Source organism: Rhinolophus sinicus, linkage group LG09, assembly GCF_036562045.2.
Source record: "Rhinolophus sinicus isolate RSC01 linkage group LG09, ASM3656204v1, whole genome shotgun sequence".
In the NCBI taxonomy this organism is placed as follows: domain Eukaryota; kingdom Metazoa; phylum Chordata; class Mammalia; order Chiroptera; family Rhinolophidae; genus Rhinolophus; species Rhinolophus sinicus.
In genome coordinates, this window is record NC_133758.1 from 58016476 (window position 1) to 58043480 (window position 27005).

Genomic DNA, 27005 nt, shown 5'->3' on the forward strand with positions numbered 1-27005 from the left:
CAACAATGTTGCTAACCTTTTTTTTTGCTATCAAAGGGATTATTCATTATGAATTTGTACCAACTGGACAAACAGTTAACCACGTTTCCTATTTGGAAGTGCTGAAAAGGCTGCATGAAAAAGACAACCTGAACTTTTTGCCAACAATTGATGGCTCTTGCATCACAACAATGCACCAGCTCACATGGCACTGTCAGTGAGGGAGTTTTTAGCCAGTAAACAAATAACTGTATTGGGACACCCTCCCTATTCACCTGATCTGGCCCCCAATGACTTCTTTCTTTAACTGAAGATAAAGGAAATATTGAAAGGAAGATATTTTGATGACATTCAGGACATCAAGGGTAACACGACAACAGCTCTGACGGTCATTCCAGAAAAAGAGTTCTGAAATTGCTTTGAAGGGTGGGCTAGGCACTGGCATCGGTGCATAGCTTCCCAAGGGGAATACTCCGAAGGTGCCTGTAGTAATATTCAGAAATGAGGTATGTAGCACTTTTTCTGAGTTCAAGAACTTAATTGTCCGACCTCGTGTGTGTGTGTGTGTGTGTGTGTGAGTGTATACAGAGGGTGCCAAAGAAATGTATACACATTTTAAGAAAGGAAAAAACTGTATTAAAATTGTAATACTTAATAAATACCAATAACAAAAGATGAGTCACAAGTCATGTTTGACTTCTGCAGTTACAAGAGGTGCTCAAAGTGGTTACTATCAGCGTAATTTTAATACAATTTCCTTTCTTAAAATGTGTATACATTTTTGACACCCTCTGTATACATATATCTATATATCTCTATGTATTTCTATATATCTCTATATATCTATATCTATATTGTATCTATCTATCTATCTATATTTAATTATAGTTGACATTCAACTATATATTATTCTATTAAATCTGCAGTTCTTTATGTGCAAAATGCCCCCAGAAAGCTTTCACGCTCTGCATTTAGCATCTCTCTGCAGGGACACAGTTTTCCCACCCTTTTACAAGGCATCCAGGTCATCACTGTTCCCCCTCCTTTTCAGCAGCATCACTCAATTACCTGTTTTCAAATCAGGCAAAACAGAAGCAACACTTCTGGATCTGGGCCGGGATAATAGATTTCTACATTGAAGCTGTAAAGAAATCACCATGTTCAGTCACAGCAGACTCTTCATTTTAGAGACTGTTAGGCAAAGAAAGATCTATATTGGGAGCCTTCCCAGCCATGCAGAATGTCACAGAAATGATTAAGGAACTACATACTGACTTAGGCAATAAACATTGCCTTTTGGTGGTTATTGTGGATTTTGTTACATGACAAAAAATCAAAGGCTAGGCCTGTGGACATGTATGTGTGTGTATGTGTATACGTGTATGTGTACGCATGTGTGTGTGTTTGGGATTTTGCAAACCTTTTGGGGTTAAACTGGGATTTAAACTGTACTTGCACTGACAGCGCCACATCCATTTGAAGTCACTTGGGAAAAAATCAGGGCCATTTTGCACAGAAAGCGCACTATAAATGTAAGAGAGGATTACTTGACCTGGGGCATGTTCTTACATAAACATATTCTCACTTTAGTTTTTTGGTGGAGGTTTCTAACCAGCCTGCATTTAATCCCAAACTCAACAGAAACTGCTTATCAGACATGTTTTTAGTTTTAACTTAGAAACATCCCGTGGACAATGTCTTTTCTCAGTTTCACTACAGGAATCAGAAGAGAATAAATGAAGCGGAAGAAGGATGGAGGTAAGGAGGACTAGACCTTTCTAGACACCCAAAACTGTCGGGCACTGGCCAGCACTGTGGGCCTGCGGGTACTTACCATGGTCGTGAGCAAACACCAGCAGTTCTAGCCCCACCAGCATCTGAGCTAGCTCATCATAGCGACCGCAGTGCTCTCCAGCTCCATGGGACACAAAGACAAGGGCCCTGCAGGGGTGAGAAGGGTGTCAGGTTAGGAAGGCAGCAGACCACTGAGGCTGCAGCTTGAGCAGTCCGGAGCTTTCAGCATCGGCAGTGAGTCAAAAACTAGATTGCAGACTAAATTCATCAGTAAATAAGAGGGGATTTCTGTTAGAATGCTGGGCTTCAGGGTCCTACAGAATGGAGCCCAAATCCTGGCTATCCTATGAGCTCTCAGGCAAAGAACTCATTTCCAAAGCTTCATTTCTTCACCTGTAAGAGAGTAATTAAAACAGTCTCTTCCTCTGGGGAAGGGGTGTAAGGATCCCAGGTGCTAATTTATGCTAACATGTGAGGCAGAGCACTGGCACATGGCAGGCCCTCTTATAGGTGGGTGCTGGTTTTCCTTTCTAACCAGCTGCTTAAGTGGCCCAGCCCTAAGCCAATCAGGGCACTCTGTGATAGGTACAGTGACTGGCTCAGGTATAGGCATGTGATGCAAGTCAAGCTGACCAGGTCCAATCAAAGGTGACCCTAGAGCTTTGGCGTAGGTGACCAGGAGAAGGCATTTTCATTTTCCCACTAGACTGCAGCCTCGGAGGCTGTGGGCACAATGGCCCCAGCTGTCTGGAGAAAACTCAACTACGAGGTCTGACAATTAGTTTGCGAACTTGTCACACTGTGCGCTTACATTGGCAGCACTGTACAAACAGCTCAGTAAGGTTTCATAACCTTGGTATATCAGTGTCTCACAGCTGTATTCGTGTTGACGTGTGGCAGTGTCTTGCTGAGTGGCGTCCATTAATTGTTATTGCGTGTTTTTATGTGCCATTGCAAGAATATCTGAGCTTGAATTAGAGCAACGAACAAACATTACATTTCTTGTTAAACTTGGCAAGAGTGGGGGCAGCCAGATGGCTCAGTTGGTTAGAGTGCAAGCTCTTAACAACAAGGTTGCCAGTTCAATTCCCACATGGGATGGTGGACTATGTCCCCTGCAACTAAAGACTGAAAACAGCTACTGAACTTGGAGCTGAGCTGTGCCCTCCACAACGAGATTGAAGGACAACGACTTGACTTGGAGCTGATGGGTCCTGGAAAAACACACTGTTCCCCAACATTCCCCAATAAAAAATAAAAAATTAAAAATAAAACTTGGCAAGAGTGGAAGTGAAATCAGGGACATGTTAGTCCAAGTTTATGGGGATAATGCCATGAAGAAAACAGCAGTGTACAAATGGATTAAACATTTTTCTGAGGGGAGAGAATGCGTCACTGATGAAGAGAGGTCAGGGCAGCCAGTCACAAGCAGAACTGATGAAAACATTGCAAAAATTCATTGAATTATGTGTCAAAATTGTTGGCTGACTGTGAGAAGCATAGCAGACCAAGGAAATATGGATAGAGAAACAGGAAAATCTTAACTGAAAATCTTGGCATGAGAAAGGTGTGTGCAAAAATGGTCCTGAAGGAGCTCACCGATGAACAAAAGCAAAGGAGAGTCGAAGTTTGCCAAGACCTTTTGGAGAGGCAAGACGATGTTTTGGGCCATGTTATCACTGGTGATGAAACATGGGTGTACCAATAGGACCCTGAAACAAAGCATCAAAGTTCACAATGGATCTCAGCCAATTCTCCACGATCAAAAAAGTTCCATCAGTCCAAATCAAGAGTCAAAACAATGTTGCTAAGCTTTTTTGATATCAGAGGGATAATTCATTAGGAATTTGTACCAATTGGACAAACAGTTAATCAGGTTTATTATTTGGAAGTGCTGAAAAGGCTGCATGAAAAAGACAACCTGAAGTTTTCACCAACAATTCATGGCTCTTGCATCATGACAATGCACCAGCTCACACAGCACTGTCTATGGGGGAGTTTTCAGCCAGTAAACAAATAACCGTATTGGAACACCCTCCCTATTCACCTGATCTGGCCCCCAATAACTTCTTTCTTTACCAAAGATAAAGGAAATATTGAAAGGAAGACATTTCGATGACATTCAGGATATCAAGGGTAATATAACGACAGTTCTGATGGCCATTCCAGAAAAAGAGTTCCAAAATTGCTTTGAAGGGTGTACTAGGCACTGGCATTGGTGCATAGCTTCCCAAGGGGAGTACTTCAAATGTGACCATGGTGATATTCAGCAATGAGGTACGTGGCACTTTTTCTAGGATCAGTTCACAAACATAATTGTCAGACCTTTTATGAGTCAACCCAACAGAGGAGATCCAAGTCCTAATGATGTTTGAGCCCTGAACCCAGCTAGATCTGAAGCCAGCATCCCCCACTTTTATTGTTGTTGAGGTCATTGGATTTTCTGTCATTTGTGATGAGAAGAATACTGACATATAGCTCTTTCCATTTTTGTGTGGAGTAATTGTGTTTCTGCATTCATTTTTCTACAAGCTGCTGGCATTTGTATTATTCTTCTCCCCTCTTTCTCCACATGGCAAATTCCTTTACTTCCTTCAAGGTCCATCCTTAATATTCCCCTGAGAAAGATTTTACAGCCTACGAACAGCTCTCTTAAATCTCTGCTCTGGGCCTCTGTAATCCCTATTACAGGAGGGGTGACAACTGCTTTCTGCCTACCCTCACCACTGGTTACAACCTTCTTGAGGACATGCAGATTTCTCCTTCATTCTTCTTTAGTGGCAGTTTTGAGCTCATGGTGGGCATTCTGTGCATGTTGTTTGAATGAATAACTGGGTGAATGAATGAATGAGTGAGTGAATGAATGAATGAATGAATGACAAAGGTTTTAAAAGAAACAACTATATTTCATACCTAAGATCTGTGCAGAGGAAGCCTCAAGAGCTAGAAGCAGAGCTTGGCTAGGGGCTCAGTCACCCCGGAAAGCATTTAGTGACCACTCTGGGACACGAATAGTAGCACCCATCACACACGGCTCATCCCAGCTTCTACCGATGTCAGCCCAGCAGTGGTGAGTTAATGAGAGGGCATTTAGATTCTTAAGTATACAATTGTCAAGATTCATATTCGTAGTCTTAGTGTAAGACCCATGGGGCGCTAGAGTCCCTTTCAAGCAAGGAATGACTGCTGTGAGCCACATGCATCGATTTTTGCCTGTGAGGCGGGGGTGGGGGGAAGAGGAGGAGGAGGAGGAGGAGGAGGAGGAGGAGGAGGAGGAGGAAACAGCTGCCATTTTACTGAGCATTTACTATGTGCCAGTTCCTCTATTAACTCCCATGTACAATAGTTCTAACCCTCAAAAGCATCTCATGCTTTATCTTCTTTACATCTGAAAGTGAAAATCAGAGAAGTTAATTTAATTGCCCAAGTCACGCAGCAAGTTGGTAAAACACAGATCAGAATATGTCAGTACCTGGCTTTCAGGTCTCCGATGGCCTGCCAGTGGGCTGAAACTACGAGTCATCTTGTCCCTCGCCTGCCTTGCCACTCCTTCTGTCTGCCTCCCAAGTCGCCTCCCTGTGCGCATGAGGGGCTTCCAGCCATTCTTCAGCAGCACCCAGTTCTTCTCACCTCTGGGTCTTTGGCCTTGCCAGCCCCTCTCCTTGGAGTGCTCTTTCCCAGCTCTCCTATGGCTGCTTCTAGTGCTCCAGTCTCAGGACAGAAGTCACCTTAAAAAAGCCTGTCCTCCATCCCACCTGGGGCAGCCTCCCTCCTCGGGTCTGTCCGAGCTACTGGCCCCTCACTGCACATCATAGTTTGCCATTTGCTTGCTTGGTTCCTGGCTCTTGCTTTCACTTCAATGTCAGCTCGAGAGACCAGGAGCTTGTCCATCTTGCTGCTGGCAAAACCCCAGAACAGTATCCTAGCCTAGTGACACTGAGCAGGGACCAACGAATATGTGTCCAGTGAACGAGCACTTTGTTCTTCCTGCAGCTCCTCGCTGCCAGTGTGTGTAGGGGCAGAGCAGCAACGGTTTGTTTCACAGTGCTACGTGTTTTGTTCTTTGAACGGATCACAAGTACCAGCATTAACCTCATGTTCCTTGGGCATCTGTCCTTCCTGCCCGTTTCCTAAAAATACAAGAGAAACATTTCACACCCTCTTCATTGCTCCACAGAATGCCCAGTCCCCTGATTATACCTGCCCACCTGACATGTCTGGGGTTGGCTGATGGGATTCCTCTCAATTACTGAGGAGCTGTAACCTAGTCATCAGCTCCCATCCCCAGAAGGGTCTGCACTTCCAGAAGGGAGGCTCAGCATGTGAACATCCTTTGGGAATTTTGGCAGCTGCTGTATTAATTCAGCCCACAGTAATGCAGACAGACAAGTGATCAAGCCGGTCACGCAATAATCAGCCTCTCACTGCAGCTAGGGTCCAACTCAGTGGAAGAGGACTTCAGGGTTTCACTTAGGGACAAAAGGAGTGGCACAAGGCATTGGAATTGCCTGTCTACAGAATCCACCCCCAAGGCAATATGTGGAAAAATACTTGGCCTCTTGCTCTACAGAAATTGTTCTAATCCAAAGGTTCTCAACTTGGGCCACACCTTAAAATCACCCAGAGAGCTTTCAAAGATGCTGAGGCTGGGTCCCACCACCAGAAGAACCTCTGGGTTTAACTGGCTTGGAATGGGAAAGCTCCCCAGTGGTTCTGGTGTGCAGATGAGGTGGAGAAGCACTGTTCTCACAGCCCTGTGCAGCTTGTGTGACGATGCTGGTCAGATGCCACATGGAACTTGCCAGTGGCAAGAATGCAGCCATTTGGGGATGGAGATGTACAGCCACTTTGGAGCCACTTATCTCCCTGAGGGACACACTGGGTAAATCACAGGTTCTATAAGAGATTGCAGAGGCTTCTGGAGCTTGCTGCTACCATCCATTTGGAAATGAAGCTGACCAACATGGCTGTCCCACTGCAGGTGGCAGAGGCTTCAGCCACCCTTGTCTGCACAGGCTGGGCAGCACCTGCAGGCTCAGTCCCCTTTCCCCTCCAGACCCAGGTCAGGAATCTGCGCAGACACACACTCTTACAACTGGCCTCATTCTGGTCTTAGGCTGCTGCTGCCTTAAGGGGGGGGGGGGTTCTCCTGGATTCAGCTCTTGCCTGGCCCCTAATTCTGATAAATCAAGCTCTCCTCCCCATCCCCACATTTATTATTCCCTGGACCTGAGTCTTTGTTTCGTAGAATCTGTCTGGCAAAGTGAAAATCAAATCATGTTTCCACTCTGCTTGAAAACTTTGAGAGACTTTCTGTCTGCTGCCACAGAATAAAACATGATGCCTCTGTGATAACATCCTCATCTCCCTCTTCTCCATGCCCTGGTGCTGAGATATGTCAATTGGGGTGTGCTGTTAAGTGTTTAAGAACTGGGGGGTATCCTCATCTGTAGCATTTGCCAATTTCCATGGTTAAATGCTCTCACCATGGCCAATGTCAGGTTAATACCGTGCCGCCACTGAATACAGAGTTGAGAAGAGGTGAGCACCATCAGCTCCCAAGAGCCCATTTAAGTTGGCTCCAACACAGGTTGTCGAGCCCCTTCCCACCTGTAGGGGCTTCTGCTGGGAACCACCACCCTCCACTCCCATCTTTGCATGTTAAGTTTGACAGTCATTTGGATCTCAGGCCTCTTCGGACCACTTCAGTTGAAGCAAGTCTCTTCAGCACTTGTCACTGTCTAAAGATACTTATCCAGTGCTATGTTTTCTTTTGCCTCCCCTAACTAGACTGTGTTCTGTGAGGACAGAGATCTCATTGGGTTCATTTACTACTATATTCTCAGCTGGAAAAGATGCTGGCATATAGTAAGAGCTTAGTAAAGATTTGTTGACTGACTGGATGACCCTCGGGCGTGGATCCCTCTGCCCACTGCAGTCCTCATGCCCTGGGGGCAGAGGCCTCAAAAAGCAGGCTGGCATAGAGGTTTTCCATTGTTTTGCCCCACCACCTGTCAGGATGCCCCTCTCTCCTAGCAAAACTTCTCTCCCCCCTCCCCACACACCTGCTATAGGTGGAGCCACCACTTGCTTAGGGTCCCATCCCGTGTCTAACCCTGACCAGCAGTCCCTCAGGTCCACCCCAGGCCCCAGCCCCTCCCAGCCTCCCCACCTTGATACCATGGACACATCCAGCCACATCCTGAGCTCTGTATGTTTACTACGTCTTGTCTCTTTAGGGAAAGGGAAACCTCCCAGTGAGGCTTTCTGAGGAACTTCCACGTTCATACCAGATGCTGGACACCATTGGGGTTTCACAGACGTACTGATTATATTTCTGCTCTGAAAACACACAGCACTAAGGGACTAAGACATCGAGTAAATAAACACCACAGATGCCAGGAGGCTGTGAATAGAGAGCACAGGCCAGCCAGCATGGTTTGATTCCTCGCGCTACCACATATGGCACTGGGCAAGTCACCTGGCAGTTCTGAGTCTACACTCACAGGGTAGTGGTGACAGGATGGCCATTTGACCAAGACTGTCCAGAAATACTGACTCAAAGCTTATCAAATGCCAGGTCCTGGGGACACAGAAATGCAAAAACAGCATTGTACCTACTCTCACACAGCTGACAGTCTCACAGGAAAGACAGACACTCAGCAGAAAATACACATGTAAATATGTATTGTGAGAAGTGCCATGAACACACACAGGGGACCACGGGGGGCATTACTGGGACTGGAGGGAGTTGCCAGGGAAGGCATCTGGAGTGTTGAAGCTGAGAACCAAAGGCTGAAAAAGAGATAGTCATGGGTGGAGATGAGAGCTGTGTGGGTACAGGGTTATGCCCAGGACAACACAGGTGTAGGTACAGGCAGGGAACAAAAGCTGTGCTGTCCGGAAAGCTTCTGGGAGGAGGCACCTTAGACGTACTCTGAGAGGTGAGGTCGCCGGATCTCCGGAGGCAGCAAGGAGCTGGGGGATCCTCTATACAGAGGGTGGTATGGAGCAGGGCAGTGACCTGATCTGACTTTGAAGCGTGCCTGGCTGCTTTGGACAACAGAGCAGGAAAAGTGCATGGCCAGGCCCTCCTCCCCTTCCTCCCCTGGTGTTCAGCAACTTCAACCAACAGCAGCAGCAGAAAATTAACAGAGCATTTACGCAGACAAGGCAATACCCACAGTGGCAGAAATTAGGTTGTAGAAGAGGCTAGAGAAGATCATTTTCCAGGACTGTCTTTAACGGCTGTAGCCCATTGGGAGCCAATTGTTCTGAGAGAAGGCAATGACTGTTAGAGGGGGAGGCCAGGTCTCAGGAGCAGATGGCCTGCCTGGCATCTAGCCCTGGGAGGTGGGGCCGCTCCCAATAAAGCATATGCAGCCCTTGAGATGAACGTGCGTCAGAACTCCTCAGAGTTTACAAGCTGAGGCTGGCTTATTCATGCCCAGGTATAATGAAGTAGAATTTCCCCTCCATCAAAAAATTAATTCTCCCTTTAGTCCCTTGCTTATTCATTGTTGAAGTGATGAACTTTCTGGGTCTCAGTTTATTCACCTGTAAAATGGGGACAATCCGAACATCACCCACTGTAGAGGGCATTGTGGAGTAAATTAAAAGATGTGTATGGAATGCTCAGGGTCTTACCTGGCATAGAGAAAGCACTCTGCAACTGTCTGCTATGAAACCATTTTCTCTAATGACACAGATGATCGACTTGCTATCTGGAGGCCTGAGTTTATCTCCAGTCCTCCCTTGAGCTGGTTCCTGGGTTTTCATGGGCGTTAGTTTCTCCACCTGGCACCTTCTCACTGGGGTTTTCGGATGAAATGAGGGAATGTATGTAAAAATATGCTGAAGGGCTGTGCAGGTCAAGGTTGAAGTCTCTGTCTTCCAAGTCATCCATTCTGCCTTGCTCACCCCCCAAGTGGCAAGGGCCATTTACAGACCCATACTATGCAAGGACCCCCTGGAAGGGTGGGTGGGAAATAGGTCAGCAGCCCTACCAGTGCCTTGAAAGACAGAGACCAGTGCTGGGAGGAAAAGAGTTCACTTCCACCAAAGGGGCCCCACCTGTTTCCCACAAGACTTTGAACTTGGCTGGGACCTGCCCCCTCCTTCTGAACTTTTGTAGACAGGGGATCACAACACCTTCCACACAAGACCGTCAGGAGAATTAAACGAGCACTTAGCATGGCCTAGCACTAAGTAGAAAACATTAGCCTCTTTCCTGCCTGCCCTTTTCTGAGCACACCAGGCTTCATTAAAGGAAGACAAGATGTCTAGCTAAAGAAATGCTCTGCTCATTTTACTAGGAAAAATTCGGAAAGCAGCATTTGTTGGCAGAAACTAATGGTCAGAGAGACATAGTGGACATTCCTACCCATAGACAGCAGCTCAGGTGGTGATGTGGGGGCATCTGACCCAGGGAGATGTCCTTGACTGACCTTGATGATGTCCTCAAGTGAAGAGGGCATCACCTGCCTCCTCTGAGTGCTACACATGCTGTTAGGTCTCACTTATTTCCAAGGCACCCCACTCAGGCAGTGCATGGCTCACCTCATCACCCACACCCACTACACTCCTACTGCCAGATTTTATGACTTTAAAAATCAACAGGTGCAAGTGGGACCATGCGGCTGCGTTGGACTCCTTCCCCGTAACTAAAGCTGGAGCATGATGAGCTCTGTTGGAATCCAAATTTAACTGTTTCTCTTCCTCTTTCAGAGTTCCAGGACGACTTTGTTCCTCCCTTTCTGGCAGGGCTCCTACAGTACAAATAGCATGTGGCAGGGACAGAAATAGAACAAAACCCGTGAAGGGGTCTAAAATTTCATAGAAGGAACTAGAAATAGAGTTCTCATTTGTAAAACAGATCAATAATGCCGATCTTCTGAGCTCTTTGTTAGCATTGATTAAGAGACTTTATGGAAAAGAACCCAGCAGGATGCTTGCTGCCAAGTCAGACATTACATAACGGCCCATGCTAGCAGCTGATATTTACTTTGGCCAGATATTGGTCTAAGTGTGTTATGTGCTGACTCATTTAACCCTCACAACAACCCCACTGGGTGGGTACTGCTATTTCCTCGATTTTACAGCCCCTTGCCTGCAGTCACACAGCTGGTAGGTTTGGAACCCTGAACCCACCAGACTGGCTCTCCAGTCTGTACTGTTGACCTCTGTGTGATTACACAATAAGAACATCATGTCACAGCGAGTGGTCAGGTGGTGTCCCACAGCCCCCTTGCCCTGATCAGCTTATCCTCTGGCCTCCTGCCTTAGCCCACATTGGGAACAACCCTGTAAACCAAAGAAGGACATCTGGTTTCTCAGCACACCACCTCTACCCACGCCCCACAATTTGGCACAGGCTCAGCTCTTCCCCTCTAGGAACTCTAAAGTCTTTCCCAGCTTCCAGGCTGAGTTAGCTGGTCCCTCATGGGGCCCTGAAATACTTTGTTCACATCTCTAGTACTCATCATAATCTAGTATAAGTAGACCATGAGTTGTTTGGGGATAAGGACCATGTCTTATTTATCCATCCTGGTGTCATGGTGTCCCTAACAGCTAAAAATGGCCTCTGCTCCATGATTGCTGAATGAATGAATGAATGAATGATGTAGCTCAGAGGAGGGAGAGACAAGTGTGGACTAGAACAGTCAGGGAAACATTCCTGGAGGCCTATAAACGGCTCCATAGCTCTTCCAACTATTTGGAAAGCACCCAGTCCCCTCTGTTAAATTCTCTTTCACTTTGCCTGGCTAGAGAGGCTTCTGTTGTCTGCAACTGACGCAGATGCTTGCATTGAGAGATCACGATGGCCACTGGGTTCACAGGAAAAGGAGAATGAGGACAGGTGAGGAGGCCCTAAAACGGATGGTCAAGGTGAAGGAGGAGCCATAGGGGATAGAAGGGGTACCATGCAGACTCATAGAGTGGCTGGGAAAAAACTTGATGCATGAGGGAGCAAAGCCCAGCTGAGTGGGCAAGAAGCCCTGGAAGTAGGAACAGAATGGTTGATTATATCCTCCTGGGGCTCGGAGGTGCTGAAGTCTTCTGGGCTAGGATGTGACAAGGCAGAGGGACACATCTATGGCTGGAAGGGAAATTCAAGGTTCAGGACCATAATGGGAATTAGATTAATCATCTCTAATGATTAGCCCAATCTTAGTTTTTTGTTAAAAGGCAGATCTTTAAGAGAGGCATTTGCAAAGGAGAAAACAGAATTGTAATATTTTTTAAAAGGCCACAAAGAAAGCTTCTTTAAGCATTCTTCCATTTAATACACCTTTCAAAATGTGCACAACCTAAAACCCATAATAGCTTTACATCCAGAATATTTTACCTTAATTGCTGCTGTCCACCTCAAAATTGCGTATTTCTTTAATATCATAAAGAACACTATAAAACAGAAGACATTGGCTAGGTCAAGCTAAGACGTTCAGTAAATCTCATTAAAAGCAGAGACACTGACAATCACTCTGATTAACAATAACTGTGCTGACTGATACGCATTAAGAGGTAGCACCCTGTGGGCCTGGGTCTTGGAGTCACTCTGTGCACTGAAATCCTGGGTCTGCCCCTCACTAGCCACAAACCTCAGACAAGTGACAACCTCTCTGGTTCTCAGTTTCCTCATCTGTGAAACAGGCACCAATAATAGCACCTTCCTCCTAGAGTCGTGAGGATTATGTCAACATTGTGAAACACTGAGCCAGTCCCAGCAGCCAGTGAGCACTCAATCTATATTAGCTAGTACTATCTCGCCAGGAGTGATCTAAGCGTTACTTACTATTATATGCCATTTTATAAATTTAGGAAATGCACACAGAGATGTTAAACATATAGCCCAAATCACACACATGCCAAGTTTTGAAAATCTGTTTTGAAGACCCTCTTTCTTAGCCAGTACACTGAATGCCCCTTGTGGATGACTGCCTCAGATGACCTCTGGGAGTGGGAAATGGTGGGGCTCTTTGTGTTCTGAAGGTGTGAGAGGGAGGGATGATGGATTGTGAATGGCTTCTGTTCAGCGGTGGGTTTTCTTCATAAAGTGCAAAGTCACTCCCAAATTGGCTAGAGATTATCTATGGAAGGTCTGCTTCTATTCTACAATCCTGAAATAAACATGCTGAGTGATTCATTCATCAATGATTTACTAGACTTTACTATGTGTCGAGCCATCAAAGGATCCTATGAATAACCCATAGCACTGACTCCCCACTCCATCCCTTCCCACAGCCTCTTGCCATCCCCATATTGAATGCCTGTCCTTTTAGTTCAGTGTCCCTACTCAGTCCCCCATCTGCTTGCCCAATTTCTGTATGACCCTGGTCTAGGAGCCTGGACTCCTCCTCCCATACATGCTCCACTACTCCCCGCTTACACCCAGGACACACTGTGGGTGAGAACACTGCCTCCTCTTATGTGACCGAGTTTATGTGGCCACAGCAAGGCGAGGCCCTAGTCTATCATGCAGCCCTCTGTTCCCTTCCCCACTGGAGAGCACTGTTGGGTGCCCAAAGTTCAGGTGTAGGGCATAGCCCGCCGAGCACCTGGTAAGGCCTGTCTTTCTCTTCCTTTCCATGAAGCACATGCCACACCCCTATACCCAAAGTAGGAGCTTGCTTCTGGATCATTTGAAAGATCAGAATCCTTGAAGAGTCTGAGAGCTCACCCTGTAGTACACCCCATCTGCCTCAGGAACAAGAGCCATCCTCCTCCCCTTTCCTGTGTTGTGTGTGTGTGTGTGTCTGTGAGCCCTTCTATCTAATTTATTTATTATTTAAAATATTTTTTAGATTTTAAATTACAGTTGAAATACAATATTATATTAGTTTCAGGTGTACAACATAATGAGTAGACATTTATATTACTTATGACGTGATCTGCCTGATAAATCTAGGAGCCATCTGACACCATACATAGTTATAATCCTTGTGCTATAATTTACATCCCCATGACTATGTTGTAACTACTAATTTGTACCTCTTAATCCCTTCTTAATCCCATTCTCTCAACCCAGAAAGGTTCTATCTGGCAACCATCAAAATGTTCTCTGTATCTATAAGTTTGTTTCTGTTTTGTTTGTTCATTTATTTTGTTTGGGAGATTCCACATATAAAAGAAATCTTATGGTATTCGTCTTTTTCTGTCTGACTTATTTCACTCAGCATAATACCCTCTAGGTCCATCCATGTTGTTGCAGATGGTAAGATTTCATTCTTTTTTTATGGCTGAGTAATATTCCTTTACATGTATGTACCATTCATTCATCTATTAATGGACACTTAAGTTGTTTCCATATCTTGGCTATTGTAAATAATGCTGCAACGTACATATGGATGCAAATGTCTTTTTGAATTAGTGTTTTGAGTTTCTTCAGATAAATACGCAGAAGTGAAATTACGGGGTCCTTCTTTGTCCTTTGTTTTAAAGTCTATTTTGTCTGGTATAATTATTGCTACACCAACATTTTTTTTTTCATTTCTGTTTTCATGAATTATCACTCTCCATCCCTTTATATTCAGTTTGTGTGTATCTTTTGATCTGAAGTGAGTCTCTTGTAGGCAGCATCTGTAAGGATTTTATTTTCTTATCCATTCAGCCACCCTATGTCTTTTGATTGGAGCATTTAATCCATTTATATTGAAAGTCTTTGTTGATAGGTTTGTAGTTATTACCATTTTATTATTCATATTTTCCTTCTCCTTCTTCTCCAAGAAGTCCCTTTAACATTTCTTGTAATACTGGTGCTAATGAATTTCTTTAGCTTTTTCTTGTCTGGAAAGCTCTTTATCTATCCTTCAATTCTAAATGATTCTAAATGATAGGATACAGTAATCTTAGTTGTAGGTCCTTGCTTTTCATCATTTTGTGTATTTCGTGCCAATTCCTTCTGGCCTGCAAAGTTTCAGCTGACAGTCTTATGGGAGCTCCCTTATAGGTAGCTAACTACTTTTCTCTTGCTTCTTTTAAGATTCTCTCTTTGTTTTTAACCTTTGACATTTTAATTATGATGTGTCTTGGTGTGGGCCTCTTTGGGTTCGTCTCGTTTGGGACTCTCTGCACTTCCTGAACTTGTATGTCTGTTTCTTTTGCCAGGTTAGGGAAGTTTTCCGTCATTATTTCTTTAAACAGGTTTTTTTTTTTTTTTTTTTAATAATATAATTTTTTTTTTTTTTTTATTAATTAATTTCAGGTGCACAAGACAAAGCAAAACTTAGACATTTATCATTTATATCCCTCACACTGTGTGAACCCCCCTCCCCCCATCCACAGTTTGGAGATATCTCAAAAATCTGAAAATGGAACTACCTTATGATCCAGCAATCCCACTCCTAGGTATCTATCCGGAGAAATCCAAAACTCCAATTCAAAAATCTTTATGCACTCCTATGTTTATTGCAGCACTATATACAATAGCCAAGACCTGGAAACAACCGAAATGCCCATCAGTAGATGACTGGATTAAGAAACTGTGGTACATTTATACAATGGAGTATTACGCAGCCATAAAGAAGAAAGAAATCTTAAACAGGTTTTCAATCCCTTGTTCTCTCTCTTCTCCTTCTGGTGCAAATGTTGTTACACTTGATGTTGTCCCAGTGGCCCCTTAATTTATCCTCATTTCTTTTGGATTCTTTTTTCTATTTGTTGCTCTAACTGGGTGTTTTCTGATACCTTATCTTCCAAATTGCTGATTCAGTCCTCTGCTTCATCTAATCTCCTGTTGATTCCCTCAAATATATTCTTCATTTCAGTTATTGTATAATTTATTTCTGACTGTTTCTCTTTTATGCTTTCTATCTTCAGTTTTATGTGTCCTATCTGTTTGTTGAAGTTCTCATTAAGCATCCTTATAAGCAGTGTTTTGAAATCTGCATCTGGTAGATTGTCTCTATTTTGTTTAGTTCTTTTTCTCGAGCTTTGTTCTGTTCTTTCACCTGGGACATATTTCTTTGTCTCCTCATTTTGGCTGCCTCTCTGTGTTTCTATGTATTAGGTAGAGCTGCTATGTCTCCCAGTTTTGGTACAGTGACCTTATGTAATAGATGTCCCGCAGGGCCCAGTGGTGCAGGCTGCCTGGTCACCTGAGCCGGGTACTTCAGGGGTATCCCTTGTGTGGATTGTGTATTCCCTCCTGTTGTAGTTGAGCCTTGATTGATGTTGGCACATCAGTGGAGGGATTGACCCTCGGGTTGATTGGTTGTGAGGAGTGGCTCTGACTATAGTGGAGGAGTTGTTTATGCAGGGGCTGATCCTACAGAGCAGGATTTGCTTTAGCAGGGCTCTGGTGCCTGCCCAGTCTAACCTTTGAGCGTGACATTTGTGGATCTGGTTGGGTGGTGATCTGGTGTGGTCTGAAGCTGGCCACACCAGCTGTGTTGTTTCTGGGGCCTCTTTGGGGGGAGAGCGTGGCTCTGGTACAGGCCAGAGTCAGCTGCTACCTGTGCCCTGCCTGGGGCCACTTGGTATGAGCTACCAAGTGATCTGCAGATAGTTGCCATTTGTGCTGGGCTTGGAGGTGTCTGGGAGAGGCTAAGCTGTGAACTGCTGCTAGTGCTCTGCCACTAGTGCAGAGCTTGGGCTGCTTAGCAAGAGGTACGATGCTCACTGACACCAGATGCTGCTTGTTTGGGGTTTGTGAACCTTTGAAAGATTTTTAAGAAAATCCACAGCATGAGCCAAGGCAGGCTATTTGTATAGAAAAGTGACTGGAAGCAGCTTGGGTGAGTCGGTAAGTTGGGTGGGGCCAGGTCTTAGGGAATTACGAGGGTTGGGCTAACAGTGTTAGCTGGGTTGATGGAGACTCAGATATGGTGTCCGCCTATATGTGCAGACTGGGTTGGGGGAGGATTCAACAAAGTAACAATGGCTTCTGCCAGCACTTCTGTCTGGGAGAAAGCTGCTTCTCCAGCCCTCGCCCTAAGACAGACAATTCAGTGCCTCCCCATATGTCTCTGGTGCCCACTAAGCTGCTCTGGCAGTGCTGGAGCTCAGAGCAATTGAGTCTGTCAGCACGTAAGTCTGTGCATGGGCCCTTTAAGAGGAACACATGGGACACCACCAGCCCTCTATTTCACTCAGCCACAATCTGCACTGGTTTTCACAGCCAGAATTTATGGGTACTTCTCGGTACTGGCACCCTGGGATGGGTTATCTAGTGTGGAGCTGGGACCCTTCGCTCCTCAATGGAGACCTCGCAGCTGAGGTATCCCTCCCAATTTTTAACTGGCACATGTGAGTGTGGGACCAGCCCATTCCACATCTCCACCCCTCCTATCTGTCTTGAGGTGGCTTCTTCTATATATCCTTAGTTATAGGACCTCTGTTCTGCTAGCTTCAGATAATTCTCAATGATGGTTGTTCTGTAGTTTAGTTGTCATTTTGAGGTGGTTGTGACAGGAGGTGAGCATATCTACCTACTGCACCATCTTGACTGGAAGTGCCCTCCTATTTTAAAGCACTCAGAGAAAACTCTGCAGCCTCCAGAATAATTACAGTGCAGCCACAGTTCAAATCTCATGTCCTGATTATTCCACACAGTTGGTTATTTTTGTGTTTACCTCTGTTAGCTAAAGTGGAGAAATTTTATTTGTTAAGCTAGGTACCCTACATATATTATGCTATTGCATGAGCTTGATTATTGCACCTCAGTCCCCTCCCGGGACTAGGACCAGGACCAGGACACTCAAATGCCATGTGGGCCAATTATCCCAATGCTAAACTCTCAAGTTTAGCATTGAATATCTTCCTTACTTTTTATGGAAATTCTTCCTCACCTTTTATGGAAATTCTTCATTCTGCAACTGGCTCCATTTGTTTTTGTTCTCTCCTCATGGGAAAGAGGAGTATTAGCAACTCTCATTTCACATGCATATCATGGAATGGAGAGAATGTCTGAGAAAGCTCCAGCACAGGGCCCTGAACCTATGAGGTATCTAGGAAGTGGTTACATGACAAACACGTGGCACTTGGGTCACTATCCCTGCTCCTGAACTCAGAGCAGATATTTCTAATCAATCACAGCCCCCTGTTCTGCTGAACTCCAGGAGCTCTCTGAGCCTTTTCCAACACCATACTCTCGACAGCCACATAGCATGTTTCTGCACTGGACCCTAGTTGTGAAAAGGCTGCTTCTGTGTAGCTTCAGTTCCCAATTTCCCCCTAGGCAATGTCTCTACTACTTGCAGCATCAAGCCTCCTGCATGCAAAGAATCTGCAGTTGAAATTTTCACATTTCTCTTGGCCTTCACTAAAAAGCACGGTGGAGCTAATGCATTAAAGTGGCCAAAATCAGGGTCTTGCTTCAAAACCTCTAGTTACAAATTCAGTCAATGAGTGACCTCCCTGTGGCACAATAGTGACGGCAGAAATTAGTTTGAGATCAGTCCGTCTTGATTCTTGGGCCATCAAAAGAACATTAATATACAACACTCAGAACAGCAATATACTGAAGCTGATGGTGCCCCATGATAAGTGCTCACAAGATATCTGGAGTCATCATGTCTTCTGAGCACCAAACCTCAGTAAAGCCTGCCCAGTGTAAGGATAAATAGATTCCAAAGTGGGCATGCCCTAAAGCTATTCAACTAGAAAATTATAAGCCACAGCAAAGATATATTTCCATATAAATGTGCAAAAGCAAATCCAGCATCAACTAATTTGAAACAGAGAGGTAGACAGTTTGATACATTTTAACACCTAATTTATCAGACTGCTGACATATTTGGACACTTATCGCATTCTCCCCGGGCCACCTGGTTGCCTGCCTTATCTAGCCTGCTAAGCCAAAAGGTTTTGGAAGGCAATGCCTTACCCTCTCTGCAGGGCCTCGTGGGAGCCGGTGAATGACTGGTGTGCCTACAGCTAGGGCTGGCAGAACAGAATTGTGAGGTGCCACACTGCCATCAGGCACAGGGTACATGCCGTGCCACACACATGCCTGTCACTGTGGGCTACATGACCACGTCAATATCGACACCCACCCTCTTACTGTCCTTCTTGTTCCTCTGCAAAGGATGTGTGTCAGGACTGCTCTCCACTCAGCTTCTGGACATCCTTCTTGGGTCTCTGCCAGTCTCTCCTTTGCTGGCTGCTCTCACTCCTCCATTCCATGTGGCTGTTCCCCAAAAGACAGGGCACAGTGGAACAAGACTGACCCTTCCCTTCAGCCCACAGTCTCACTTTCTGCAGGCAAGGAAAAATGTCCTCAAGATGCACAAGAGTATCATGTCTCCTAGATAACATTTCCTCTTGATCTTTCAAGACTCATCTAGTGTTGCCCTGCACAGAGCTTATTTTCTGAGCTGGAAAGCAGAAACCTGGGGCAAAAAGAGAGATACAACACAATCCTTTTATTCTGCTCATCTATATAAGTCCTTATTTATATGCCTAAAATTCAATATATTCTAATATCCTAAAATATTTCAGATTAGAAAAACAATGTAAAATCCACATTTTTTATGTAGCACAGGAGAATCTTCCCAATGTGTTTCCAACCCTTGTCTCCAGCCTCATCCCAGCCTCAGTGCTAATTACACCAAGGCTGGTGTTGCCAGGTCAGCAAGGCTAGTGTGATCTCTCATTGTGCATTTATCTGTGCAGGTTAAATAAGCATAAAATGTGGACATTCACATACAGAACATCACCAGCATTATAGAAGCATGTGTGTGCCTCCTTCTCCCCCCAGAAGTCACCACTTGCCCTGACTCCTGTTTTAATCACTTCCTTGTTTCTCTTCATACTTTAACCACCTACGTATATAGGTAAACAACGGTCTGTCTGTTTACTTTTGCCTGTATTTGAACTTTTATGTAAATAGACTCATCCTAACTACTTTTGTGTCTTGTTTCTTTTGTTCAGTATGCATTGGGGACTCAACTACATGGATGTGTGTAGCAGTACTGTCATTCTCACTACTGTATAGTATTCCACTGTAAGAATATTCTATAATATATGCATCCATCTTCCTATGGATGGACATTTGGATTGTTTTCCAGTTTGGGTGTTACAAGTCATGCTGCTATTGACATTCTTATGTATGTCTTTTGGTGCTCACAGGCAAAAGGCTCCCCATTATGTATATTTGGTAGTAGAGTCACTGCATAGGGCATGAAGATGTTTAGTTCTACCAGGTGATAACAAATTGTTTCCAAAGAAACTGGATCAATTTATGTTCCTGCCTATAAAAAACGAACATTCCTTTGCCAACATCCTCCACAACACGTGGTAATGTCAGACTTCAGATTTTCCAATGAATGGGTATAAAACGGAATCTCGACTAAACACCATCATGGTTTTTATTCCCATTTCCCTGATTATCGATGAGAGTGAGCGCCTCCTGGTATATTACAAGCCCTCCAGGCTGCGCCGTCTCACACTGCCACAACCGTCCGTGCTTGAGTACCCTTTCCCTCCTTTCTGCCCGATGAGCTCCTGCTCATTCTGCAACACCCAGTTCCAATAGGACCCTCTGGGTGACATCATCCTTCTAGTTCTCCCAGCCAGAATTAGTCACTCTTCCCTCTGGATTCCCACGTCCCTGGGCTTGGCTGTGTCACAGTCCCTGATCACCCTGAACTGGAAAAACCTGTTGCCTTGTTTCTGCCAACAAACCAGTCTCCCTTAGTTCCCTTGATTCCATTGCTCAGAGCAGTGCCTGGCAGAGAGCGGCTGCTCATTATGTTTGTCGATGGATTTCATCAGGTTTAGAGAAAAACTTACTTCTTCCAGCAGAGCGCAGTTTGGATTTAGATGGAATGAAACCTTGGATTCAGATAAAAAGACAGTCATGAACTCCTTATCAGCTCACTGTGCATCAGACTAGCGCACACATGAGTTCTTGGAACGATGTCACAGGCAGTGGGTTTCAGGGCTGCCTGTCTGGGCTTTCAGTCTCTGCTCTGCTTTAAACCCCAAGTCCTGGGCATCCTCTGGCTCCTCAGTGCCATGTTTAGACTCCACCTCTTTGTCACCTCTATGACCATGACTCCTGCTCCCACAGCTGGCCACTAGACACTGAGTCCCAGGACTAACTCCCCAGAGAGGCCTTTACCCACCCCTTACCACTCTTGCATTTATTCTTTCCATTCTTCTTGTTACCACTTTGGCCCATATCACCTAGACCTAGATGATTACAACAGCCTTCTTCTCTACACCCTGCCTCCAGCCTCTCCTGCTCAAGTCTGTGCTAACACAGCCCCTGCTTTCTATTGTCCTAACAGACAAAATTACCCACCCCGTTCCTGCTCTCACTCATTCTCAGGCTCTCTCTTCCTTGCCTCAGGTGTCCTGCCCATCCTCTTCAGCTCTGCCAGTTTCCCATCATAAGGCACTCTGCTCTCCACGCTTCCCAGAGTGCTCCGGCCACTGGGGCCCTGTTGTGGGTGTAGATGATCAGGGTATCCACAGTGAGCTGAGCCAAAGGTGATGTGGCTGAGCCAATGAGCACTGAGAGAAATGGTGGGTGGAGCAGGCAGGGGTGGGAGAGTCCTGCGGAGGGGCACAAATAACAACAGTCAGGACAAGAGAGCAGCAAAATTCCCACAAGGAAGTGAGGACTTGAAGGGATATTAGGGGTCACCTACCTAGCTTCCCTCAACCTACGGCCTCAGTGTTCTCCCAGAACATTCTTGGGACATATTCAAATATGCAGAACAAAGTGTCAGAGACCAAGAACTCCAAAGAAGCAAGAGAGAAAGAAAGACACACACAGGGAGCGTCCACTTATCCAAAGACTAATCCATTCTTCCAGAGATTCTTCTTCCTGATAGCTCTTTGGCATAAGTAACCTTAGCACCAATTTTATAGATGAAGGAACTGAGGCTCAAAGAGGGAGGTTGTTTGCTAGCAGAAGAGTTAGAACTAGAATTTGGACCCACCTGACCTTGAGTCTGTGCTTTGCCCATTACACTACACTACTTAAGAGACTCCTAATTTTGGCTGCAATTCTCACTAGTTGTGCGATTTCTGCTCCTTATGTAACTTCTCTGAACCCACCCTGCCTCTCTCAGGGTGGGAGAAAAGGTGAAAGAGATTATGCGTGTGAACAGCACTTTACCAACTGTATATTACTACGATTACACTACCTCAAGTCCTTTCTTAGAGTGAGTCAGGTGTAAATAAATGTGAGTGAACAAATGAATGAAATCATGAATCAATCCTCTTTATTTGTTCCTGTTTCATGGCCAATGTCTCATTTCCCCACTATGTCACAGGCAGAGATGGTGAACTGGGCTTCTTGGCAGCCCCTAAACTGCTTACCACAGAGCTGCCCACCAAAGAAAGCCTTAATAATCTTTATTAAATGAATAAATGACCACATTCCTCCATGATAATAATAAATACATATAGCACTTTCTTTACAACACACCAGCATTAAAATTCATGAAAAAAAGAGATTGTCTTCAAGGCAGACTGCAAATTGATTGCCCCAAACTCTATTCTCCCCTTCTTCTATACAATAAAATTTTACCTAGATACATAACTGCCCAGATAGAGACCATCCCAGACTTCCTTGCTCCTAAGTGTGGCCACATGACTAATTTATGCCAATAGAATGAGCAGAAGTGATGCATTTGATTTTCACATCACACACTTAAAGACAATTTGCTTGCCTTACATTTACTCTCTTTCTCTTTCCCATGGTCTGGAACACAAAAATGGCAATGACCCAGCATTAGACCACACTCTAAGTGGTGGTGGGGCAACAAGATGGAAAGAACTATGTGGAGCAAAGTGGCTCTGCCATCTTAGACTGGACTGGTAAGGGAGAGAAAAATAGACTTCCATCTTACATAAGCCACTAAATTTGGGGGTATCTTTTTTACAATGCTCAACCTATACATTTGTAGACTTGCATTAATAAGATCCCTTACATAAGGAGGAGCAAATTGACCTGGGTTCAAATTCAGACTCTATTACTTCCTAACTCTGTGATTTTAGATAAGTCGCTGAACTTCTTTTTCCTCATCTACGAAATGGGAACAACAATAGGAACTGCAGTGAAAATTAAATGACAGAATACACGCAACAAAGCTAGCTATTGTTATTATCATCATATCAGAATGTTTTCCTGCCAGGAGATCCCCAGCCAGGCACCCTGTGCCAGTTAGCCTGTGCCAGAGGAAGTAGCTTTTATGCTGGTCCCCATGTATGGTTAGCTATTATCTTCCTGCCACAACTGATTTTACTGTTCTCACATCCATTTTAATGCAAAATCCCTAACAAGCATTCTGGTAAGAACTGCAGAGTAAAGTTCAGATGCGTGCAAGGTTCTAGAATATCTCTCACAGCATCTAGTCTCTCTCTCTCTCTCTCTCTCTCTCTCTCTCTCTCTCTATATATATATATATATATATATATATATATATATATGTGTGTGTGTGTGTATGTATATACATACATACATACATACATACATACATATATATATTATTTTTTCCCCTTTTTATTTCTAGGAAAGATGAAGCCCCATGAAAGAGGCTGGAAGACGGCTATGATTATACCTGTAATGCAACACGAAGGAGCAGCAGGACTGCCTGTCACCAGCCTGATGTTCACCCAGCTCTCAGCCTTTCATTTCTTCATTAACAGGCAGTTTTTGTGCACTTTGCCTGTGTCAGGCACTAGTTTAGGCTCTGGCGACATATCTGAATTACATAAAGTCCCTACACTTATGGAGATTCTAGCCTCGTGCCAGAACAAGAATATGTAACAAATAAATATATGCCAGATCATGTTTAGCACTATGGAGAAAAATAGGGCTGGGGGCCAAGGCGATATTTTACTTCATCCCTCACACACAAAATCGATTCCTATAGTACTAGACATATTAGACATACTAGGTTCCAGACTGTGGTGAGACATTTTTTGAAGACATACGAATGGCCAACAGGTACATGAAAAGATGCTCAATATCACTAATCATAAGGGAAATGTAAATCCAAAGCACAGTGAGGTATCACTTCATGCCTGTCAGAATGGCCATCATCAAAAACACAAGCGATAATGAGGCTGGTGAGGATGTAGAGAAAAGGGAACCCTGTGAACTGTTAGTGGAATTGTAAACTGGTACTGTCATTATGGAAACAGTCTGGAGGTCCCTCAGAAAATTAAAAATAGAACTACTATATGATTCAGCAATTCTACTTCCAGGAATATATCCAAAAGAAACATAAAAACTATGTCACAGATATATCTGTACACCCTGTTCATAGCAGCATTATTTACAATAGCCAAGACATGGAAACAACCTAAATGTCCTTCTATGGATGAATGGATATAGAACTTGTGGTATATATACACATAGTGGAATGTTATGCAACCATAAAAAGGAGGAAATACTATCATTTGTGACATCACGGATGAATCTTGAGGGCATTATGCTAACTCAGACAGAATAAGAGAGAGAGAGAAAGAAAGAGAGGTGGGGAGGGAGGAAGGAAAGCAAACTCATTAGAAAAAGAGATCAGATTTGTGGTTATCAGAGATGAGGGTGGCCAGAGGGGGAATTGGAGGAAGGTGGTCAAAAGATACAAACTTCCAGTTATAAGACAAATAAGTATTGAGGAAATAATGTACAACAGAATGACTACTATGCTAATATGGTATATGGGAAAGTTGTTAACAGAGTAGATCTTAAGAGTTCTCATCATAAGGAAAACATTTTTTTCCTTTTTCTTTTCTTTTTGTATCTATATGAGATGATGGATGTTAATTTAACTTATTGTGGTAATACACGTAAGTGAAGTCATAATGTATGTAAGTGAAGTCATAATGCTGTAACCTTAAACTTATATAGTGCATACCAATTACATCTCAATAAAACTTAAAAAATAACAACAAAAAGATATCAGTCAGAGAGAAATTCACTAACTTAAGTGCATGCCTTACTGTGTCCAATAAAATGCAGAACTGACCAAATATGGGAGCCCAATGAGGAACCTAATAGCCCAGCAGTTTTAGTGACCCAAATGCAATAATAAACAAAAATGACATCCTGGATTCCCTAATTAGGCTTAATTAGCATCCCCTCACATTTTCTTTTCCTCATGTAATCTCCCAGTGCATTCCAGTGAAGTGAGATGTACAACTGCCTTACATAAACTCAGACACTAATACGGAATTATTGTTCCTCCAACATGAGACATGTCCTGCCTCAACATAATTCCCTATGCTTTGGGGGATGCAACCTCCAGGAATGATTTATTTTTTTTGTTTTTTTTTGTTTTGTTTTTTAATTTATTGGGGTGACAATTGTTAGTAAAATTACATAGATTTCAGGTGTACAATTCTGTATTACATCATCTATAAATCCCATTGTGTGTTCATCACCCAGAGTCAGTTCTCCTTCCATCACCATATATTCGATCCCCCTTACCCTCATTTCCCACCCCACCCCCCGCCCGCCTTACCCTCTGGCAACCACTAAACTATTGTCTGTGTCTATGAGTTTCTGTTTCTCATTTGTTTGTCTTGTTCTTTTGTTGTTTTTGGTTTATATACCACATATCAGATTTATTTTTAATCGCAGAGCAGTTCTGTATTGTAAGAGACCAAGAGACCCTTCATTAACATGCGTAATCTCTTCCGAGCCTCTCTGGCCGCCGTGGCATGGCCAGTTTTGGAAAGGTTCTCATGTTAAAGGGCTACTCAGAGGCCACTGTCTAAATCAATATTTGGAACTGGTCCTCTGGGAAATCACTAATGGTCTGTGGAAGACACCTGGAATGACTTTTAGGATGGCCCATTAGTGAAGAGTTTCACAGCTGTCCCAAGATTCCAGAAAAGGAAAGCCGAGGGGCCTGATGTCAGTGTAGCTTCTATGTGAAAGAGTTCTGAATTCTGTCTTCCAAGTCTGAGTCTCTTTTATAGCACAGAAAAGGGCCTGTGATTGCTCTCATTCCCAACAGTGGGGTGCTCACCTCTAGGCACCTAAATGTGCACAGGGGAGTGCCCTGGCCTCTGGCTGCTCCCCTGCACCCTCCCAGATGTCAACCAGACTTGCAGCAACCTCATTGATGCATGCAAGCTCATGCCATCTAGATGCTTTTGCTGTGCCGGAACATTCCATAGGAAAAGAAAATGGCACACTCATTTATAGGTTGACTTTTAAGTGGAGATGTGCATATATACCAGGGCCAAAAAAAGAACAAAGCTAGATTATCAGTCTCTCAGAAGGATAATACAAACCATCAACATTTACTAACATGAATCTTGGGGGAACAGAACTCCCATCTACAGACGCTCAACCTGTAAGATTCCCATGCTGGTGGTGCTCAGGATGAATTATGGAGGTCCAGTGACACAGCATTAAATAACATTAAAGTGCACAGGCAAACATTATTGAATCCATCCCATTCTCTTCTCTGAGTATGTAAGGTAGGGTCGCAGCTAGGTGCTGATCTGTCTTAAACACCTCTTCATCACTAGCCAATCTCCATTTTCAGGACAGCGAGAGAAGCTGAAGACTCAAGAATTTTGGGGAAAGCCCGGCATAGAGCTGGAATTTAGCACCATGATTTTGTTTTCTCCTGTGGTCACCTTCTATCAGTGGCGTCTGATACTAGTTTACCATTTCTTGAATTAGAATAATGTTTCCTCTTAAAGTAGATTTGAAGTGAAAAAGAAAGTGAGTTGAGTCAAAGAAAACTATGAAGAGATAATGTTAAATTCAAATAGCTGCAGTGAAAATCACGTAAGTGACATGTGAACAACCGAGGTATGGGGAAAACAAACCTAATGAGGACTCACAGGATTTTCCTTTATGATGGGCCAACAAAACTCTGACAGTAGTGGTCACAAGGCCCCTCTCTAACTATCAGGCTACTCCCTGTGGCCCTTGGGAAACATTTGAAGACTCACTCAAGAGTAGGGATAGAGAAGTGAGGCCGGAGAAAGAAATGGCCTGAATGAGAGGTGGTCAGTTAGGAGTCAAGCCTCCAAAATGGTCGTGAAGGGATGAGGAACCAGAAAGCCCTGTTCCCAATGAGGGAAGCACCACATTAAGCCTCGAGCCAATGAGCATGGATGGCAGGTAGACAGAGTTCCTGGCTCATCTCTGTCACTGGCCAGAAGGTTCCTGTCCAGAACAAGCTCAAATGTCCCTTTGACTCAAAGGCATCCAGGCCACCCTGTCAGAATCAGCTGATCCCCTCTGCTCATTCATCACCTGTCCTACGTTCCCCCACTGGTCACCTGTCCCTCAATTGTTTCTTGCTTGC

At 44.3% G+C, this 27005-nt stretch overlaps 1 protein-coding gene and 1 long non-coding RNA gene across 5 annotated transcripts in view; one reads left to right on the forward strand and one right to left on the reverse strand.

Moving 5' to 3' along the window:
- The window catches only part of MGLL (monoglyceride lipase), a 150740-nt gene that overhangs the window by 91651 nt on the left and 32084 nt on the right, over nt 1-27005 (reverse strand). For all 4 annotated transcript variants that reach the window (XM_019718602.2, XM_074340474.1, XM_019718601.2 and 1 more), the window contains exon 3: nt 1814-1920. In XM_019718602.2, the coding sequence (XP_019574161.1) occupies nt 1814-1920 (107 nt within the window). The remainder of the gene's footprint in view (nt 1-1813; nt 1921-27005) is intronic.
- LOC141573178 (uncharacterized) lies at nt 59-25102 on the forward strand. Its single transcript, XR_012498842.1, has 3 exons — nt 59-485; nt 1688-1737; nt 23241-25102. It is a non-coding gene; the product is annotated as an uncharacterized LOC141573178 (long non-coding RNA).